Genomic DNA, 23,330 nt, shown 5'->3' on the forward strand with positions numbered 1-23,330 from the left:
AATTGTTTTCAAAAAGCTACATTAGGACCTAAAATTCATCTTCATTTCTAGCATTAATCCAATACCTAGGGCACTATTGGTACTGAAATTTAATAATGAATAACTGCATTTACAGCCAAGGTTTGACATGTAACTTATTATCAGATGGTGTTAAAACCCAAATGAAAAAAAAAATGTGTTTACCTTTAAAAATTCAAGAAAAGCGGGCTTTGTGGCACATGTTTTCTTGAGGACGGCCACGGCTGTGCTGAAATTGTTCACATATTCACTGTATGCATCCAGCACCATGGACTTAGAAAACTGAAACACAGGAGGAAATTCAGAGAGAAATCACAGAGTCCAGATACCCCTTTTCCAACATGAAACAGAAGATTTGAAACTCGCCCTCAAAATACTCTTTCAGTCACTGTGATGTTTTCATAGGATAAACTATTTCGACTGTGAGATTTTTTTTTTTCTTTAAGCAAGCCTGTTAGGAGTTAAGTTGCTGGTTTGATCTTATTTTTTGACCCCAGAGCACTTTCTGACATTCTTGTTCAAAACCATGGTAATTTGGGTTTCAGTTAAGAATGTTTCTGACTACAGACACATAAGGATGGTGATTTTAAGTTCCTGCCAAGTCTCACTTGGTGGGTTCAACCTCCAGGCAAGAAAGTCATGCAACTCATTCCATGGTGGGCCCAATATCCTGAGAAACAGGCCTCAACCACACCCTGGAAATGAGGCCTGGGGGCGGGGGCTGATCCTGCTTCTCTGGAGTAAGATACAATGCCTCACACGGGTTCGTTTTCCTAAAAGCACAAAGGTTTTTTTCTGTCAAGAGGCAGAAACATTTGTCCTTGCTATCAATATTCAAAGAGAGAAAAATCATTCCATGTTGTTCTAAGAAACCCAAATCCTTTAGGATGGATGGCAGAGCTTTGGTGTGACTGGCATTGATACAGGAATGCTTTCATCAAATTCTATTTCTTAAAAAAATCTGTTTGCATTTTAAAATATGTTGGGAAGGTAAGTATTTAAGGAACAGTGATAAGGCTGAAGTTAATATATAAAACAGCCAGAAAAAAATCCAATAACAAAACAAATATCCAATATTTCTCTTTTTTTTAGGATCCATAATGGTATTATGCAAATATCTCTTAAGAATTTTGTTTCCATATTTATTCAAAGCATTTACAGACCTCATCAAGTACATATATAAACTATATAGGAAAACATTTCACATATTATTAGTATAGCATTCACTTAAGAAGAGGAATACTTTTTTTAAAACCTGCAAGCTTGTATCCCTTTGATAGCATCATAGTCTTAAATAATTACAGAAACCAATCTGTTTCACTCACAATCCTCCACATCTAGGTAGAATCCAACCCATATACAGTAAGTATGATTCATACACGGAGTGAGGATAAAACGACTCGAAACTGTCCATGCAGAAACCACCAGTGGTTTCCAGGCAGCTAACCCTTTCTCCTGCCAGGAAGTGTTCATACAAGCTGTTGCAACATCATATTCCTGTGTGACAGCACAGGGCCGAAAGCCTGTATCTACACAATAGAAGCTACAGCCAAGGGCAAACGTTTGAGAAAATATCTAGGAGTTTTCCCGTCACGTGTTTTCTGTTTTTCACAGGCACAGAGAATTCTGCACCCACAAAGTGACACCTAGATCAGGAAGAGAACCTGTGTAAGGGCTTAAAAATGGCAATTTTACGTTACCAAACACAGAGCATCCTTGTTCAACAACAAAAAGCTTCAGCAAATCATCTAACGAGATATCCAAGGCTTGAAAGAGTGCTTATTTTTAAATCTTCCCAGGTACAGCTTTTGTTCAGAGCGTCTGCCTTTCTGCCGTGGCCTCCCTGGTAAAGATCCATTTATCATTTCCCTAGTGCACACACTTGGCCAGGGCATTGAAACTTCAGCCCGACCTTCAGAGAGAACTGCACACTTGTCAGCTTGCAGGAGCTCAGGGGCAAAACATCAGCCTAAGAAGGGAAGAGAGGACAGGTGCATGGAGAGCCCTGTGGACATCTGGGTGTCCCGGCTTAATTACCGAAGCCACGAAGACATCGCCGATCATTTCCACAGAGTCCCACTCGGAAACGCGGCTGGCCAGCGCGATCTGAAACAGCGAGTGGCACTGCAGGATCTCTTTGACTCGGTAGAACACGGTCTTCAGCTTCCTCTCGCTCAGAAACTTTGGCTCCATCTCAGACAGCGGCTTCTCATATTGCTAAGACAAAATGAACAAAGACGGTTCAGACTTTTCTCTTCAGACTTTTCTTTCAGAGCTTGGGTCTTGTTCTGTTGCCCAGAGTGGAGTGCAGTGGTGCGACCATGGCTCACTGCAACCTCAAACTCCTGGGCTCAAGCCATCCTCCCACCTCAGCCTCCCGAGTAGCTGGGGTTATAGGCATGTGCCATGGGGCATGGCTGCTTCAAACATTTTTCTTTCTTTTTTTTTTTGAGACAGTCTCAGTCTGTCACCTGGGCTAGAGTGCAATGGTGTGATCTCAGCTCACTGCAACCTCTGCCTCCTGGGTTCAAGCAATTCTCCTGCCTCGGGACCATAGGCGCACGCTGCCACACCCAAGTAATATTTCGTATTTTAGTAGAGATGGGGTTTCACCGTGTTGCCCAAGCTGGTCTCGAACTCCTGAGCTCAGGCAACGCATCTGCCTCAGCCTCCCAAAGTGCTAGGATTACAGGGTTGAGACACCGAGCCCAGCCCAGACATTTGTAAATCTCAGATAAATAAATGTAAATATTCACTTACATAAATTATATTTATTTCAAAATAAATCATGACTTTTGATGTCAATATACAGACACAATACTTAGATCCTTTTGAGAATTTTGCAAATTTGCATGTTATGTTTCATAAACATATATGTTTTACATATATGTATCAAAATGTACATACATAAAAAAGATAATAAAAATGTATGTATTATGTAACATGACATTTAAGTACCTCCAAAATCCTCTTAAGAGCGTCTACGTAGTTCTTCTCACTGTCGACAACTGAACCCAGTATATATCTTCTTACAACCTGTTGGAAATTTGAAAGTACAATGATAGAAAACTGCTTTATAATACATACAGATACATTTTACTTCTATGCCGAGGCTTGCTGATAAATAACTTTTCTATTTTTAGAAAACAGTGCATATGGGTAACCTAATTAAATAACATTACAGGTACAAAACATACTTTGCCCCATTAATACAATTATATAATGTTTTAAACCTCAAACTATGAACTGTAACTACAGTAGGGACAAACAAATTACAGCACTGAAAAGAAATTCCTCCACTTATGCAACGATAATAAACTGAACTAACTGATTGTATTTTATGTATCCAACATTCTGGTAGATGATACATCATATGATTAAGGATAAAAATAGTTCCAGTCTTGATCAATGAATGTTATTAGCAACACTTATCTAAAATCCTTATTCCAAAGTTCTAAGAAAACAAAGTTTGTGGAATGTGGGGGAATCTTTTTTTTTTTGGCAAAGATCTTTCAGTCATCCAAAGATCTACCTATGAAGCCACGAATGTGGACAGTAAATTATTCATGTCACTTAGAGGTGCAAAAAAAAAAAAAACCCTATATTCTGACATGTTTGCAATTAAAACCTGATGTTATTTTCTGTCTTGCTTTTCATCACTGAAGCACATACAAATACAGACTTGTGGCTGTAAGATCCTGTGACAGGCCAATGAGGACACCCAGCATTTTCCTCATTCTAAACACAGTCCAGCTAGTGATCATTGTACTTTCAATTTGCCAATTTATGGAAAACAGAGCAAAACAGGGCAACGGAGTTGCTCCTAAACCAACATGCACACTCACGCATATGAACACATGCACGGGGCACAGCACACCACACAGACTCCTGCACACACCACCCCACATACATGCAAGATAACACACACGTGCGTGCACAGAAACACACCACACACATGCACACACACGGACACACCAGTGTAGTTAATACCAGGCTACCTGCAGCCCTGGATTACGCTATTTGAAGGGACTGCATTGCCACCTAGTGGGCAAAGAGCATTTTTCACAAAGGAAATTTCTCTGGTTAAAAAGATTGCAGGGCAACTAAGATTTACAAAACCTGATTGACAAGGGAGAGATTATTCTTTTTAGAGAAAGGATTATTCCATTCGCAAAAGACAAAAATCAACCCTTCTAAAATACCCAAAGAAGAAACTGATGTATTAAAAAATACAGATGTGGCTGGGATTAAACACACACACACACACACACACACACACACACACACACATACACACATGGCTAGAAGCTGGGAAGCTGCAGCTGCTGCTGCTGACTGATTCACAGCAAACGTCAGAGCACAGAGGCTTCCCTTTCAAATGACAGCTTAGAACCCAAAAGGACAAGCAACCCCTCCCATCATCAAACCCAGGCCAGTCTTTGTTCTGAAATTCAGATTCCCAGACACTATCCCAAGGCCCCGGGGTCAAACATAAAAATGTATTTGTGTATATATACATATATTATATATAATATGTTATATATTATAGTATATATTTATATGTGTACGTATATTATATATAATATGTATATATTATAGTATATATTTATATGTGTACGTATATTATATATAATATGTTATATATTATAGTATATATTTATGTGTACGTATATTATATATAATGTTATATATTATAGTATATATTTATGTGTACGTATATTATATATAATGTTATATATTATAGTATATATTTATATGTGTACATATATTATATATAATATGTTATATATTATAGTATATATTTATATGTGTACGTATATATAATATGTTATATATTATAGTATATATTTATATGTGTACGTATATTATATATGTTATATATTATAGTATATATTTATATGTGTACGTATATTATATAATATGTTATATATTATAGTATATATTTATATGTGTACGTATATTACATATATGTTATATATTATAGTATATATTTATATGTGTACGTATATTACATATATGTTATATATTATAGTATATATTTATATGTGTACGTATATTACATATATGTTATATATTAGTATATATTTATATGTGTATGTATATTATATATAATATGTATATATTATAGTATATATTTATATGTGTACATATATTATATATAATATGTTATATATTATAGTATATATTTATATGTGTACATATATTATGTGTATATATTATTTCTGGGTGTGTGTGTGTGTATGTGTGTGTATTAAAAAGTCCTGAGATGATACTAATGTAGTATCAGGTCAAAAGATCTGGAATAGGTATAATATTAAAATACAAAAACAACACCGATCTCCCGGGTTTCATGGCTACTGCACGTGATGTCAGTCTTTTCGGCAGTTCAATGTGACACATCGAATTGTACGCCCACTAAGGGGTGGGACGGGGAGCCTCCAGTGCTCAAGAAGAGTGTCACTCTCTTCCTGAGAAGCCTAACCTGAAGTCATAGAGGAGAAATCCATCCTGAGGGCAGCCCCCACAGGGAGGGTCCCTGATATGAAGGTCACGGGGCAACTGGACGAAGCCAGGGCTGGAGGACAATCAGAGTGGCTCCTGGGTCTGAGCCTGGAGAGCCGTGGATGGGGCCTGGGCCTGGCCCAGCCTGCCCTTCCTCATGTCCCCACCACGAATGGGGACAGGACAGGATCCTCTGTCCTCCAGCATCAAGGGTGCTTTCCAAGTAAAGACCGACCCTTTATTTCAAAAAGAACATTTTCCTTTTTCCACCCCCAAATTAGACATGCAAAGAATGTTTAATATACAGCATTTTAGAGTTATGTTTCCCTTAATTCAGTTCTAGAGGAGAACAAGAATTAAAGAGCATCAATAACCCCCACTTAACCTTTCAAGAGAAAACTCCCAGGGACAACACATTTGGCAGGAGGAAAATGAAATCAATGTGAATCATGGCTACAATAAAGATAAGCTGCATGAAGAAATACAGAAATCCTAAATACTGCTAAGTTTCCAATCCTAATCCCAGCTGTCATCTAATTGAAACTGAGCACTGCGCTAAGACCACACAGAGACCTTCCTATACAGGACTTCACTGAAACATTATGGTGTGATGAGCAAGATGGAAATAGACATTAAAATCCACCCTTCAAAGAAAAGGAAAACTGAACTTCAGAAACTAACTACTAGACAAAAGTAACCAAGATAATCAGAGCAAAAAACAGGATTTCATCCAGGTCTGTGAGACTAATTTGGGAAGCTTAAACCCTTTACAGAAACCACAAAACAATGAACAGTTACCACCAATTCGCTGACCAAATCCGCCAAAATCAGTGCCCAACAGATAGGCACTTGGAAAAGTGCAATACAACAAAAAGGTCGAACCATCCACCACACCTCTACTAATCACTACTCACTCTTTCCTCAGAGAACCTCGATTCCTACCCAGTGACATCCCACAGATCCCATGCCCCCATCACTGTCTCCTCACAGACCCCTCATACCCCACTGTCTCCTAACAAACGCTCACCCAACTCACTGTCTCCTCACAACTCTCACCCAACTCAGTGTCTCCTCACAGACCCCTCACACCCAACTCAGTGTCTCCTCACAACCATCACCCCACACAGTGTCTCCTCACACCCCTCACCGCAATCAGTGTCTCCTCACACCCCTCACCCCACTCAATGTCTCCTCAGACCCTTCACCCCACTCAGTGTCTCCTCACAACTCTCACCCTACTCAGTGTCTCCTTATAACCCTCACCCCACTCAGTGTCTCCTCACAATCCATACCCCACTCAGTGCCTCCTCGCAAACCCTCACCCACTCGGTGTCTCAACAAAAACCCTCACCCCACTCAGTGTCTCCTCACACACCCCTCACGCCGCAATCATTGTCTCCTCAAAAGCCCTCACCCCACTCAGTGTTTCCTCATGACCCTCACCCTACTCAGTGTCTCCTCACAGATCCTTACCCCATTCAGTGTCTCCTCACAGACCCCCTTACCCCACTCAGTGTCTCCTCACAACCCTCACCTCACTGTCTCTTCACAGATCTCTCACCCCACTCAGTGTCTCCACACAGACTCCTTACCCCACTCAGTGTCTCCTCAATACCCCTCACCCCACTGTCTCCTCACAACCCTCGCCACATTCAGTGTCTCCTCACAACATTCACCCCACTCACTGTCTCCTCACAGCCCTCCACATTCAGGGTCTCCTCACAACCCTCACCCCACTCAATGTCTCCTCACAACCCTCACCCTATTCAGTGTCTCCTCATAGACCTCTCACACCCCACTCACTTTCTCCTCACAGACTCCTCACACTTGTGTGTCTCCTCACAACCTTCACCCCACTCAGTGTCTCCTCACAAACCCTCACCCAACTCAGTGTTTCCTCAGGACCCTCACCACACTCCGTGTTTCCTCACAAATCTCACTGCACTTGGGGACACCTCACAGACCCTTCACACCCCAATCAGTGTCTCCTCATACCCCCACCCAACTCAGTGTCTCCTCACAGAACCCTCACCCCATTCAGTGTCTCCTCACAGAACCCTTACCCCACTCAGTATCTCCACAGAGAATCCTTACCCCACTTAGTGTCGCCTCAATACCCATCACCCCACTCAGTGTCTCCTCATAGCCCTCACCAGATTCAGTGTCTCCTCACAACTCTCATCCCACTCAGTATCTCCTCACAAACCTCACCCGACTCAGTGTCTCCTCACAATCGACATCCCAGTGTCTCCTTACAAACCTCACCCCACTCAGTGTCTCCTTAGAACCTTCAACCCCACTCAGTGTCTTCTCACAACCCTTACCCCTGTCTCCTCACAACCCTCACACCACTCAGTGTTTCCTCACAAACCCTCACCCCACCTAGTGTCTTCTCACAAACCCTCCTCCCACCCAGTGTCTCCTCCCAACCCTCACACCACACTCACTGTCTCCTCACAACACTCACACCACTCAGTGTCTCCTCACAGACCCCTCACACCACACTGTTTCCTCACAGATTCCTCACTCCACTCAGTGTCTCCTCACAACCCTCACCCCACTCACTTTCTCCTCATAACCCTCACCCCACTCACAGTGTCTCATCATAGACCCCTCACACCCCAGTGTCTCCTCAGAGACCCCTCACCCCACTCAGTGTCTCCTCACAACCCTTACCCCAATGACTGTCTCCTCACGACCCACACCCCACTCCGTGTTTCCTCACAACTCTCACCGCACTCTGTGACTCCTCGTAGACCCCTCACACCTCACTCAGTGTCTCGTCACAGACCCCTCACCCCACTCGGTGTCTTGTCACAGACCTCTCACCCCGCTCAGTGTCTCCTCACAACCCTCACCCAACTCAGTGTCTCATCCCACCCCACTCAGTGTCTCCTCATAACTCTCACCCCACTCAGTGTCTCGTCACAAACCCTCAACCCACTCAGTATTTCTCAGGACCCTCACCACACTCCGTGTTTCCTCACAACTTTCACAGTACTCAGTGACACCTCACAGACCCCTCACACCCCACTCAGTGTCTCCTCATACTCTTCACCCCACTCAGCTTCTCCTCACAACCCTCACCTGATTCAGTGTCTCCTCACAACTCTCACCCCACTCAGTGTCTCCTCAGAACCCTCACCCGACTCAGTGTCTCCTCACAATCAACACCCCACTCAGCGTCTCCTCACAAACCCTCACCCCACTCAGTGACTGCTCAGAACCTTCACCCCCCTCAGTGTCTCCTTACAACCCTTACCACACTCACTGTCTCCTCACAACCCTCACACCTCTCAGTGTCTCCTCACAAATGCTCACCCCACTCAGTGTCTCCTCATAACCTTCACCCCACCTAGGGTCTCCTCACAAACCCTCATCCCACTCAGTGTCTCCTAACAACCCTCACCCTACTCAGAGCCTCCTAACAAAGCTCACCTCCCACAGTGTCTCCTCAGAAACCCTCACCCCACCTAGTGTCTCCTCACAACCCTCAGCCCACTCAATGTCTCCTCACAAACACTAACCCCACTCAGTGTTTCCTCACGACCCTCACCCCAATCCGTGTTTCCTCACAACTCTCACCACACTCCATGACTCCTCACAGACCCCTCATACCCTACTCGGTATCTCTGCACAGACCTCTCACCCCATTCAGTGTCTTCTCACAAACCCCTTATCCCACTCAGTGTCTCCTCACAACCCTCACTGTGCTCAGTGTCCCCACAAAGACTCCTTACCCAACTCAGTGTCTCCTCAATACCCCCCACCACACTCAGTGTCTCCTCACAACCCTCAACCCACTGAGGGTTTCCTCACAAACCCCACACACCCCACTCAGTGTCTCCTCACAGACCCCTCATCCCACTCAGTGTTTCCTTACAGATCCCTCACCCTACTCAGTGTCTCACTACTCCTCACCCCACTCAGTGTCTCCTCACAGATCCCTCACCCCATTCAGTGTCTCCTCACAACTCTCACCCCACTCAGTGTCTCCTCACAACCCTCATCACACTCGGTGTCTCCTCAAATACCCCTCACACCACTCAGTGTCTCCTCACAGACCCCTCACCCCACTAAGTCTCCTCACAGACTCCTCAGCCCACTCAGTGTCTCCTCACAACTCTCACCCCACTCTGTCTCCTCACAATCCTCACCCACTCAGTGTCTCCTCACAATGCTCACCTGACTCAGGGTCTCCTCACAGACCCCTCACACTGCACTCAGTGTCTGCTCACAACCCTCACCCCACTCCGTGTCTCCTCACAATCCTCACCCCACTCAGTTTCTCCTCACAACTCTCACTCCCCTCAGTGTCTCCTCACAAACCTCACCTCACCCAGTGTCTCCTCACAGACCCCTCACACCCCACTAAGGATCTGGCGTCGTCTCTCTCACCCTCACCCCCGCACCCTGCCTACTGGTTTGCAGCTCAGGCCGCTGTCTTGGCTTGGGCCATGTGTCCTCAAGGTCTCCTGACCCTTCTGGTCCTGAGTCACTCACACTCCTGCTATGATTCCTGTTTAGTTCCTCATCTGCTAGGAAGCTGTCCTCCTGCCAACATTAGCAGCATTTCCTCTGTGCTTTTCCCTTCTTTTGATATTTTTGGTTTTCAGCTTCATCACTACACTAAGTTCTCAGAGTGTAGGATCCAAGTCCCTCTCACATGGTGTGTCCTCACCAGCACAGGCAGCCACATGCAGTGAGGGCCCCAGATAGTAGAGGATTGGCCAGTGTGTTATCCTATTGAGCGCCTCACAGGACTGGCAAGAAGGTATTCAGCCAGGAACCCCTTTTATAGCTCCCGAGTCTGAAGTGAGGTCTGTGAGCTGGACAGCACGCACAGGAGAAAGCGCTGGATCCTCTGTTCCTGGCAAAGGCTGTCAACCATCCCCCTGGGCATGTGGCAGCACAGATCACATGGCCCCAGTGAGCACAGACAGGTTAGGGGCAGGCTGTGATGGGAGAGACTGAGATCAGACACGACCCCTTCTCACGTAACTGGAGGATGCAGTTGCGATGATCAACCTCCTCCAAGTCCAGGCTTCCTTACAGAGTATACAAGGACAGCAAGGGGATTTGTGAGGATGAAACTCAGTGAAACACACCAGGGACCTGGCATGGGGTCTGCACAGAGCATGCACTCGTGAGTGACAGCCGCTCAACAACCGTCTCCCAGCTCTGTGCACACTTCGTCCCGTCACTCGTGTGATGCTGCTGACAAAACTAATACTTCAGTCATCACTGCTCAATTCCAGTGAGATGTAAGCTTCCTATTTTAGCCTGGCCGACTATGAACAGCTCACAGGTTTCCCTTTCCAGCTCTTTTTAAACCTGGCCAGTCACTAAGCATTTCTATGTTGTTTTTCTTTAATCTGGCAATGCTCTCTCTCGCTCTATCTGCCTACCTGTATCCAGGGATCTCCCCAGAGGCGTGGATTACACATGTGTCTGCCTCTCCATCCTGGTGTCCGTGATTTGCACCTCGCTGCCCGTGTGGGAAACAACTCCCATCATCCCAAAGCATCAGCCCCTGCTGCTAAAGGCCTGCAAACTCACTGCTGTCACTCTGGTTCCTCAAGTTTTCTCTTCCTTTTACCCAAAGGCAATCTAGTGAAAATCAGTGATTTTTTTCCCTTCTGCTACCAAGTACCAGATTTTTAAGAAATGCATTATATTCAGATTTAATTAGTTATTGAAAATCTGTCATTTTCATCTCAGTCTCAGGTAGCTACATACACATACGGATCATACACGCCCACACTCGGTCTCTGTGAAAGCACCAACTGTGTGACTGACTCCCACGAAGAATGCAAGTTCCTCCCCTTTCTCACAGTTACACTCGGGGTGCTGTCCAAAATATTTAAGGACCAGAAGGGCCTGAGTCCAGGCCACAGCTGCTGACCAGGGTCCCCTCAGACCCTTACTGAGCCCAGTATTAAGCCTCTAAGTGCTGGGCCAGGAGTCTACAGTGGAGTTCCCGAGTGGATGCAGAGTTTGAGACAGCAGATATTTACCAACCAGCATCAAACATACAAATATTTAAAAACCAGCACAGCTCTGCTGGTCAACAGTCCCTGAGTGTCAGCTCTGCTCATCTCACCTGCTGCTGAGATAAACCCTCGGGCATCGGGGTCAAGATGGCTTCCGGGTGCTTGCAGTCAACATCAATGAACAGATTCTGCTCTTCCTCAAGAGAAGATCTGTGATCTTAAAAATAAGCCAAAATGCATGAGCTTTACATTGAAATAATATATTCAGAACACTACAGTACACTAAAATAATATGTCAAGTAAGTATTTTGTGTAGACCTTTCAATTTTCCCTGCTTACTTGACACCCAGCTATTATTACGTTGAATTTTTAATAAATCCAATAAAATATTCTTTCCACAGGGTAATACAGTATTTGTCTGTATTTGAAATTTTCAGTATTCAAAGTTTAACTTCAAAAGGGAGAGGTGCCATTTGAATGGCTAGATAGTAAAGTGGCATTATTTTGGAATGTTAATGTTTTAGAATATTTCATAAATTGAATAGTTTCTTACTCTATATTTTACTCTATAAAATATCACAATCAGAAACAAGGAAACACAGCTAAGAATGGCTGAGAATGGTCACTGAAAACTGAGGTGAGTCAAAAGTCAATGAAAACTGAGGTGGCACTTAGTATATTTCTTGTGCCTCTCTCACTGGACACCTTAAGAAGCATAGCTTTCCAAAACTCAAACAGTTTAAACAAACACTAAGTTCACAGTCGGGTGTGGTGGCTCAGTCCCCTAATCCCAGCACTTTGGGAGACCGAGATGGCAGAATCACTTGAGCCCTGGAGCTGAAGACCAGCCTGGGCAACACAGCAAGACTCCATCTCTACACAAAATTTAAAAATTAGCCAGGCATGGTGGTGAGCACCTGTACTCCTAGCTAGTCAGGAGGCTGAGGCAGGAGGATGGCCTGAGCCCAGAAGGTTGAGGCTGCAGTGAGCTGTGGTCATGCCACTGCACTCCAGCCTGGGCGAGAGTGAGACCCTGTCTCTAAAAAACAAGAAAACGCCTACATTCACTTTTTAAAACACTGGTAACTACATTAAAGCATCTACAAAATGGCTGGAAATCAGAAAAGCACAGGAAGTTTTAGGGGATAAAAACCTGAGTTATTCTGGTTCAAAGATCCCAAACCCTGGCTGCAGAGAAATATCTGTCTAAGGGGCTTTAAAACCTAGTGATGCCCAGACTTTTCCCTCAGAGATCGACGGATCAGCCAGGGAAGGAGGGCCTGGCACCAGCATGTTTTACAAGCTTTCTAGTTCATTCTTAGGTACAACCAGGACGAAGAACAAAATTCTGAGCAAGCCTCTCATTTTATGGCTTAGGAAACTAGGGTTGGGAGTTAGGGATTTGCCTATTTTTTTTTTTTTTTTTTTGAGACGGAGTCTCGCTCTGTCGCCCAGGCTGGAGTGCAGTGGCTGGATCTCAGCTCACTGCAAGCTCCGCCTCCTGGGTTTACGCCATTCTCTCGCCTCAGCCTCCCGAGTAGCTGGGACTACAGGCGCCCGCCATCTCGCCCGGCTAATTTTTTGTATTTTTTTAGTAGAGACAGGGTTTCACCGTGTTAGCCAGGATGGTCTCGATCTCCTGACCTCGTGATCCGCCCGTCTCGGCCTCCCAAAGTGCTGGGATTACAGGCTTGAGCCACCGCGCCCGGCCGGGATTTGCCTATTAAACCGCCGCATCTCTCCAACTGATCCCCCAGAGAGCACCCCCTAAACCAGAGACAAATCATGACCTGCTCCCAGGGCCTGAGTCAGGGTTTCTCAGACTGCCCCACACACCCAGTCCTGGGGGACTCTGCCGGCCTGCAAATCCTGTCTCGGGGGCCTGGCATGGGCTCTGGGTGGGCAGTTGTGATCAGATCCTGGAGTCTGGGCCCCGGTCAGGGGGTTGCTGCTGGTGGCAGACACACTCCTTGAGGCAGTGAATACGGCCCCAAATCCCAACTCCTCACTGGACTGGGCTGCCTGTGCTTTCCAGGCGCGGTGTAAATATGGCCACCTCCTCAAAAGCTGTCCTTTGCTGCCCCAAGCACCTCATGGCACCCCTATCAGGGCACAATATTACTGCACATGTTATTAGAATGCACCTGCCTGTCTCCATCACCAAACAAACCCTTGGGGATGCTGCCAGCTTTCCCCCACCTTGTCTGAGATGCCGAGGGCTTCATTAGGACTGAAAGAGGAAAAGGCCTCCTGAGTTACACCATGTCATACCAATTACACATCGTATCCGAGGCCGTTCCTTGAGGGAACACGTGATTGTAAAGTCCCTTCCAAGTACAGATATTAGCAAACGCTGCCCACGTCCTAGCACCAGACAGGCACGTTAGAAAACTGGAGAAACAACCGGGAAATGCCAGGTCAGAGTCACAGCGACTCTCAGCCACCCTCCCGTAACTCGACCTTAGGACATCTGTGCACAAAGGCTCCGAGAAATTTCCTTGGACGGTGCATAACCCTGGCCTGCCGCTTGTTGCCACCATACATGAGACCTCCACACCAGCTGCCTTTTCCACACATAACTGCAAAGACCACTGCCCCTTCGTGAGATTTTTAGAAAAACCTGGAAATTCTGCTATCTACTCCAAATCTCCCCTCACCAAGGAAAATGTTCCTGAAATCCCGGTTCAGGATGCTCACGACCTCAGTCCCTGTGGGACCATGCCCAGGAGGGCTGATGTGCTGTAAATAGAGTCCAATGCCATGAATGCACAGTGACGGAGGCCCCTACGCGGCCCTCCCTAGATCCAGCCAGTGATTCTCAATGATTCCCCACTGCTGGGTGCCCTCAGCCTAAAACGCCACCCCTGCAGGGCAGGGAGGCTGGGGTCAGCAGGGCTGATCCAGACCCAAACACTGAGCAGGCCGGTGCCACCAGAGGCGCAGGAGCCTGCACGGCCGTCCCCCAACCCCACGTCCTCCCCACAGGAAGACCCACAGGCACGGACCCTGTGCAATGAGAGACTTGGTCCTGATGAACGAGCGGCCCCTCTTCACAGCCGCTCTGGTCCTCTCCAGCCCATCCTTGGTGCCGTCCTTCGCAGCCTTCACGAGCTTCTGCATCTGCGACAGAGAGGGAGACGTGAGAACGGGACGGTGGCAGAATCCACCTGCGACTTTCATTTGCCTGTTTTAAAAGAATACTGTCAAGTAGTCTGGTTCTTGTGAGCGTATGTGTCATGTGCAGTTCTGGGCTAGGTTTTGTTTTGGTTTTGTTTGTTGGAAAAAAGAAAAAAACAGACTTTGAAAACACAGGCCTTCCTGGACATGGTGAAAAATGTTCCCTGTCCCATTTGCAGTATTATACGTGATCCACCCACACAAAGAGCTACGTGGGGGTTACAGGTGAGTCATTAACGTGCACAAATGTCAAACAACTCGCACTGAATTAAATGGCAAAACAACTAACTGCAGACGCTCACAGCTCCAGTTCAGCCTTTTAACAAACTCCCCAGGGCTTCGCACCGCACCCCTTGTTGGGGCAAGGCCAGCTGTTGACAAGGCCACCTCACACGCATGGTCACACGGACCCAGCCCCAGCCACGGGGCTGAATGTAAGGCCTGGCAAGTGCTGCAGACACGCACGGGATCCACCCGAGGGAGGGTCGGGGTGCAGCACACTGCGGATGTCAGACTCGGAGGCCACGTCCCCTGGGCCTGGGGCTCCCTGCCTCCACTTCCTCAGACAGTGCCGTGCTGGACGCTCACGGCTGCCTGGACTCAGCCGTCTGAGGTGTCTCCTGCCATCTGATTTCTTACTCCTTAAAAACCGAACATCTGAGGTACTAGCCACTGGACGCTGAGTGATTCGTCTCTAAAAGATGATCTCTTATGGGACAACCGACGTCTCCTTCCCAGGGACCTCCCAAAGGGACCAGCAGTGCAGCTGAGAACCAGGCTCTCTTCACTCTGGGTCACATCACTATGGGAGGAGCAGGGCTGCTGGACACCAGCGTGCAGACAGTTGCTCTAGCCCTGGCCATGTCTGCCTGTCCTGGACTTCCAAACGCCTGAGGGCTGCCTTCGGGAAGTGTCCACCATGAACACCACGCAACACGCCTGGCCTCACACCCGCATCGCCCGCCCCAGCCCATCTCCATCACTTGCAACGCTGTCCCCCATCGACGGCGTTAACATCACGGCCCCTGTGGGCTCCCTCGCTCCTGCATCTCCCAACCCCACATGGGACCATGTCCCGCTGCCATTTCCTTGGCCCCTGCACCCATGCCCCTGCCTCCTGCCCGATGCCGCAGACAGCCCTGCCCGCCTGCGCGTATCCGCCCCGCACAGTCTGTCCACCTCCTGCTCTTTCTCAATCCCGGGTCTGGGCTGTGAACCCTTGGTTTTCAGCCAGCCTGTCAGGATCCCTGGACAGAGAATCAGAGAACTGCAAACCGACAAACTGGAAGGCCGCCACGCTCCCTGAGCCCCAGCTCCATGCAGAGCAGGTGAGACCCCGGGTTCCAGGTCATAGCCTTGGCCAGGTCTCCTGGCTCCCAGAGCTGACACGGGGCTGCTCTCACTAGGGAAAGCGAGTGTGCTGGGCCCAACCCTGGCTGCTTCCCCGGCCTTCCTTCCCCACTTCCCACAGTGCCCTCACCTGCTTCAGCCAGGGCACTCCCCGTGTCTGTGGAAATCTCCAAACGTAGCTCACACACCCCTCCCATGGCTCTGATGGTGCCCTCCGCTCCTCGGAAACCCCGCCACACTGCCTGCCGCCTCCGGCAGGTCCCATCGGACAGACGCTGGATGTGAGGGGGCAACGCAGCTCCCAGGAGGCGGACGTGGCTTCGGATGGCCCAAGCACAACAGGGTGGATGAGCCGGCTGCTCCAGAAGCCATGTGGAGTGCACGTCCCTTTCCAGTGAGTGCCACTCAACACATATGAATGATCACAAAATACCAGCAGGATAAAAGGTCAAATTCCAGGAAAAAGTACTTGACAGTGCCCTTTTAAAAGACATCGCGCGGAACAGACTGTCACTACACTCACATCCGGCAGTTCTCAAGCATTCCGGTCTCGGGGGCCCTGGACGCTCTTAAAAATTATGGAGAGCCCAAATGGCTTTCGTTTACAGGGGTTTTACGTATCAATATGTACTGCATTTGAAGTTAAAATGCTGAAAAAGTTTGGATACTTTTATAAATGTTCATTTAAAAAATAATCAACCTATTACATGTTATCTTAAATAACATCGATGAAAAACTGCTGTGTTTTCCAAAACAAACAGAAAGTGGCATTGTTGTGCATTTCTGGAAACCCCTGTCACGTAGACAGCCGGACGGCATTGCGCCAGCTGTGAGGCCACAGCCATGGAGCTTCCAGAATGTTCTTGGGTTCCCTAAGAGGGAGAGAGTGAAAGGCACAGAGCGTCTCAGAGTCCATGTGAGCCCCAAAGCGTCGGGGGATGCCGGGAGCCCCGGACCACCCTTTGAGAACCGCTGTTGAGACAGCAAGGACCGACCGAGCCATGTGGTTTTTCTTTACTGCCCGGCCGGCGAGTGGGGGCAGCGGCCGGGGGCAAGACTCTACCTTCAGTTCATGCTTCTGCCTGAGCTGCTGAATCTCCACCGCGCCCACCGTGCTTGCCATCAACTCTCTCATCTTTTTCTCATAGTGCTCCTTTAAACGGGTTAGGTCATGAGAAAGCTACAGCATAAAGAGACACAGTCTTTTCACAAAAAGGCTCTTTTTGGTTCTTTGGGACAATTTCACATTGAGTGGATACTGGCAGCATCTGCAGTGGCACATCAGGCCTCTCCTGACTGGGGGCTTCTGGGACCACACGTGAGAGTCCCCATTAGCCCCGTTGGTCCCTGAGAGATAAATGCACAAACAGTTGGCCAGGCGCGGTGGCTCATGCCTGTAATCCCAGCACTTTGGGAGGCGGAGGTGGGAGGATCACTTGAGCTCAGGAGTTCAAGACCAGCATGGGCAACATGGTGAAACCCTGTCTCTATTAAAATCACAAAAATTAGCCAGGCAGGGTGGTGTATGCCTATGGTCCTAGCTACTTAGGAGGCTGAGGTAGGAGGATCGCTTGAGCCTGGGAGGTGGAGACTGCAGTGAGCCGTGATGGTGCCACTGCACTCCAGCCTAGGCGACAGAGTAAGACCCTGTCTCAAAAAAAACAAAAAAGAGAGAGATAAATGCAGAAATGAGTTAAACACGGCATCAAAATGCAGACACTATCCAGACACCAGGCTAGAGTCTTCTCCGTGCTAGACAGGAGCAAATGCACGCACACAAAATATCTGTAAAATCATTCATTTACATTTTGGTGGAATGAGCATTATCCAATATAGAAAAATACACAAAATTATTTTTATGTCAGCATCCAAGCAAAAGATACTTGTATTTAAACTGTACTGAAGGTGACATATTTTGGGGATGGCAGCATGGATTTTCAAGTCTCCAACCTGAAGTCACTTTGTCTCTAACTGACTGGGGACCCCCTGGATCCTTGTCTGTGTGGTCACAGACACTTCAGATGCCCGTGGCTGAGGCCCCACTGCTCCCCTGGGGGCATTTCTCATGTCACAGACACTTTAATAAAATTCGAGATTTTTTTGAGATGACTTTTGAACATCTAGTTTTATTTTGGTCGTTTTTAAAATGTGACCGTTTAAACTAGAAAACTTGGTGCTGCCTGCAGCACTTTCATCCTGGTCAGGCCTAACCCAGAGGCGCCCTGTCTGCACCCCACACAGTATTCCCCAATCCAGGCCACCATCCTGGCAATATGGAGGTGCAGGAGAGGCTGGAAATGCAGAGCCCGGCACTCCCAGGTTGTAATTCTGCACCACAAACCCACTGTGTGCTGGCTTTCCCCAGCTCCGTCTCCCAGCAGGGAGGGCTGCTGAACCACTGGCACTGCCTGGGCAGTCAAGGGCTCCTCTGGGATATGGGTGTGCCCCAAGGCAAGGGCAGGGTCCCCTGAGTTATTATTAAGGAGTGACTACTAATGCCTCTGGGCTCCTCAGTGGCCTGGCCCCGCTGTCCACAGCCCACCACGAAGGTGAAACCAAACAGCATGTAACCCACGCTCCAAGGCACCCACCGAGCCTCCATCTGTGACATCAGAGTCCAGCACTCTTCTTAAATCTCAGTTTAAATCAAGTGTCTGACTCAGCTACAGCAAGCTAAATATCATCTTAGTTATCAGCTCTGTTAAAAACTACAATTGCAGGCTGGGTGCAGTGGCTCACGCCTGTAATCCCAGCACTTTGGGAGGCTGAGGCAGGCAGATCACGAGGTCAGGAGTTTGAGACCAGCCTGGCCAACACGGTGAAACCCTGTGTCTACTAAAAATACAAAAATTAGCTGGTGATAGTGGCTGCCTGTAATCCCAGCTACATGAGAGGCTGAGGCAGGACAATCGCTTGAACCCGGGAGGTAACCTGAGATCACGCCATTGCACTCCAGCCTGGGCGACAGGCGAGACTCATTTCAAAGAAAAGACCAAACAAACAAATAAACAAAAAAAACAGAAAAATTACAATTGCAGCTTCATTGGTTGTTTAAATCTCTATTGTAATAATTATGGTGACAGAAAAGATCGAATTCCTGGAAGAACTTGTGAATGAAACTGGGTAGGTGAGCTGACCGCCATGATCTGGTAGATTTTCCTTGAGTTTCATGAAGCAGGTTCACAGAATATGAGAATTGTAGGCAACCCATAATCACTTGTAAACCATAGGGATGTGGCAGCTACGTCCAGGAGTGAAATCTCCGCTTACTGGGGGCTACTAGGGGACGGGCGGGATAAAACCGGTTATCACCAACTGTCACTATGGCGGGCATCGGGTCACCATCTGTATCAGTAACACAGGACTGGCTGGCCTCAGAGGAGGACTGCGTGTGGCCTGCATCTCAGCCTCACACAGAAAGTACATGGAGATCACTGCAGATGAGCACAAATCTATCCTTTTACAAATAGTCAAAAAAAACTCTAACAACAAAAACCCTGTGGCACGGCCCGGCACCACCAAGACCTGGGATGTGTCTCAGCTGAACGGTTCCCAGGTTCCATGGCTCAAAATCATCCAATTCCAGAATTCACGCCTTACAGCTCTGACGTCCCATCTCACACCCTAATCTCAAGACTTTTCCACACACACACAAAAAAATAAAAATTCCCTGTAAGAAAGAAATTTCCAGGCTGGGTGCGGCGGTTTACACCTATAATCCCAGCACTGTGGGAGGCTGAGATGGGCAGATCACCTGAGGTCAGGGGTTCGAGACTAGCCTGGCTAACATGGGGAAACCCCATCTCTACTAAAAATACAAAAATTAGCTAGGTGTGTGGCGGGCACCTGTAATCCCAGCTACTTGGGAGGCTGAGGCAGAAGAATGGCTTGAACCTGGGAGGCGGAGATTGCAGTGAACTGAGATCACGCCATTGCACTCCAGCCTGGGAGACAGAGTGAGAAGCCATCTCAAAAAAAAAAAAAAAGAAAAGAAAAGAAAAAAGAAAGGATTGTCACAGAGCAGTTTAGAAGCTTTTGTCCCTTAACATCTTCTATTTTTACCTCTTCCTGTTCATGCTGAACATGTTAAAGTTCAAAACCTGGCTTAAGGCAAAGTGCAGATGTGCTATGTCTCAGGGAACCCCGATCCCATCTACTCAGTGTTCTGCCAACAGTGCTATGTGCAAAGCACATAATACATTAAAACACAAGCAATTCAGAGAATAACTACTTTCTTATTCCAGGTGGTGAGCTCATTTAAGACTTTTTTTTTTTGAGACGGAGTCTTGCTCTGTCGCCCAGGCTAGAGTACAGTGGCACGATCTCGGCTCACTGCAAGCTCCGCCTCCTGGGTTTATGCCATTCTCCTGCCTCAGCCTCCTGAGTAACTGGGACTACAGGTGCCCGCCACATCGCCCGGCTAGTTTTTTTGTATTTTTTTAGTAGAGACGGGATTTCACCATGTTAGCCAGGATGGTCTCGATCTTCTGACCTCGTGATCCCCCGTCTCGGCCTCCCAAAGTGCTGGGATTACAGGCTTGAGCCACCACGCCCGGCCATTTAAGACCTTTTAAGTGGTTTACAGAAGTTTAATTTCTCAATCCTTCCATGACGATACTTAACTATATGAAACACAAGAGACGTCTTCTCCTTTGCCAATATCTTATGCTTTCCCCAAACTACTAATCAGCATCTTAACAAATCACTAAGAAGTAGTAGGTGGATCACAATCGTATATTCACAGCCCCCTGCCCATGTCAACACAAGAGCACTGTCCCTCACAGGTGCCCGAAATACATACTTGCTTTTTGTGGTTGCTGCGCAGGAAGGACCTGGGAATCCCATTCTTGCACTCCGAGTCACTCTGCTCTTCGTAACTTTCAAATTCACTCGAACTCCATCCGTATTCCAAAGAGCTGTTTCCACCTTCATCCCCATTCTCAACATCATCATAAATCATTTCATCTGAGTGCATAAATTCCAAAATGAAATTAAAACTTTAGAATTCCATATGAGCTGTTTTGTGCCTGTTTGTGGTTTTACCGAGTCATCTAGAGCTGGGGGTGGAGGCAAATCTGAATCATGCTGAGGACCCTGCAGGGCCCTGGGCGGGCTCCACGGAAGCTACTGTGCAGAGCCTCCACCACCCGGGCAGTGCCAGGGAAAAGCGCTTCAGGCGTTTCTCACAAGTGCCCCTGCCCCATCTGTATCCTGAGGACCACCTGGCTACGGGCATCTGCCACAGTCATGTCAGATAACTTGTCAGCCTTAGAGAACTTCCCACGAAGAAAAATCTTCCTTTATATAAACTTACGGGATGTTTTGAAAATTAGAGAGAGAATTGGTGGACAGATGATAGGCAGGTAGATGGATGGTGGATTATAGAACTAGGGATAGGTGGATGATACAGATATTCAAGTACCAGCACTAGCAAGAAAATACACACAGATTTTTAAATTTTCAATGCTGTGATGCTAACAAGACTTTTAGAGAATGAAAATGACATTCTTCAAAATACCAGAATATTAGAGTCTCTCTAAATCTTTTATCAGTCACACAAGCATAAATGTTTCTTTATTTTACCTGGTTTCTTAAACATAAATAACCTCTTAAGAATAATCTCCATGCCTTAAAAATATTAAATTTATTCTTTATGCACCCACAATCATTCACTATAACAAAACTTGGCCTTAAAGATCCTTAGTAATTAAGCACTGAGGAATATATACATCTTAGCACAGAAGTAACATTCAAAACCAACACTTCCTTTCATTGGAAATGCAAAATTAGACATGAACCTGTCACTTATAATCCCTAGATATTTGAAATTACCCTATCCTTGTAATATTTCTCCACTGACTACAAAACAGGTCCTCCAAATGTCTAAAAGTTCTAGCAAAGCCATAAAATGTGTGAAATGAGCTCACTTTGCAGAAGCTGCAGTGTGTTCCGTGTGCCACAGGCAATGATCACCACCTGGGCACCCGGCAGTCTCAGCAACTCAGCTCAGCAGATGAACAGGTCAAGTCCTTGCACAACTGCCTGAAATTTGGGGCCGAGCGTCATCCTGAGAGCTCATTCATGTGCCCAAGAGCCAAGAGTCACCCTGAGAGCCCACCCACGTGCCCAAGAGTGGAGGGGCTGCAGCCTCTACCATGGACTAGAGGACTCAGAAAGGGCACCCCTACACGGCCCGGTGGGTGTCTGCACGGTTCCTCCAGCCTGTCTTAGGACCTCCAACCTCTACACGTCCCGGTGTGTGCCTGCACTCTCCCTCCAGCCTGCCTTAGAATCTCCATCCCCGACATACCCCAGTGTGTATCTGGACTGTCCCTCCAGCCTGTCTTAGAACCTCCACCCCCTACATACCCCAGTGTGTGTCTGCACTCTCCCTCCAGCCTGTCTTAGAATCTCTACCCCCTACACACCCCGGTGTATGTCTACACTCTCCCTCAACCCTGTGATAGAACCTCCATCCCCTACACACCCTAGTGTGTGTCTGGACTGTCCCTCAACCCTGTCTTAGAACCTCCATCCCCTACATGCCCTGGTGTGTGTCTGCACTCTCCCTCTAGCCTGTCTTAGAACCTCCACCCGCTGCACGCCCCGGTGTGCATCTGCACTCTCCCTCCAGAGGTTCTAAGGAAACTCCATCCTCCATTTCCTTGCATCCATCTCTGGACTTCCAACTTTTCTGGTCTACATAAAACAAGTCCACACAGACATGGTTTTTATACATGTTATCTTTTTCACCTCAATTAGATTTTCAGCCCCTTGAGAGCTGGAGCTGCATTTTCTGTATTCAGCACAGCAGTTGGCCAGAGTCTAATCAATCAATCTAGTTCTCTCAGGGCCTTGTTAGGGCTCCGGGGACCTGGCCACAGGATCAGGCAAGTTCAGACGCCGTTACCTTAGCTCTATTACAACTCAGGCTACTCAGAGGCATGAAAAATGGGTGGTTTTCAATGTTTTAGAAACGCAATTGCTGTTCCGGCCCCCGGCATACGTGGAACTTCCAAGGACTTTGAAGGGTCTTGCTAACCATCAATTCAGTGAATTACTTATGTCCTCTTGAACGCCTGGGCTCGCAGATTTGTGGTTCTAAAACTGGACGTTAAATCCAGTCACCCTGACATGTGTTTTCTGACCGAGCCAGTGACTAGGGCAGTGCCATCGACTTATTTTCCGTGATAACAATCTTGTCGGCCCTTAGCCCAGTGTATTTAAAAAGTGGCCCTCCGGAGGTGTTGGCTGCACAGTAAGCATACCTAATGCCACTCAACTGTACGC

At 47.3% G+C, this 23,330-nt stretch overlaps 1 protein-coding gene across 5 annotated transcripts in view; it reads right to left on the minus strand.

The window, feature by feature from the left end:
- The window catches only part of ARHGEF10 (Rho guanine nucleotide exchange factor 10), a 135,454-nt gene that overhangs the window by 66,832 nt on the left and 45,292 nt on the right, over positions 1-23,330 (minus strand). For 4 of the 5 annotated variants that reach the window (XM_033177668.1, XM_033177666.1, XM_033177667.1 and 1 more), the window contains 7 exons: positions 20,842-21,005; positions 17,104-17,220; positions 14,519-14,633; positions 11,624-11,730; positions 2,977-3,054; positions 2,056-2,235; positions 184-300 (listed from right to left, as the gene is read on the minus strand). In XM_033177668.1, the coding sequence (XP_033033559.1) occupies positions 184-300; positions 2,056-2,235; positions 2,977-3,054; positions 11,624-11,730; positions 14,519-14,633; positions 17,104-17,220; positions 20,842-21,005 (878 nt within the window). The remainder of the gene's footprint in view (positions 1-183; positions 301-2,055; positions 2,236-2,976; positions 3,055-11,623; positions 11,731-14,518; positions 14,634-17,103; positions 17,221-20,841; positions 21,006-23,330) is intronic. The other variant, XM_033177671.1, reaches the window with a different exon arrangement.

Source organism: Trachypithecus francoisi, unplaced genomic scaffold (genome assembly GCF_009764315.1).
Source record: "Trachypithecus francoisi isolate TF-2019V2 unplaced genomic scaffold, Tfra_2.0 Contig01558, whole genome shotgun sequence".
Lineage (NCBI taxonomy): Eukaryota > Metazoa > Chordata > Mammalia > Primates > Cercopithecidae > Trachypithecus > Trachypithecus francoisi.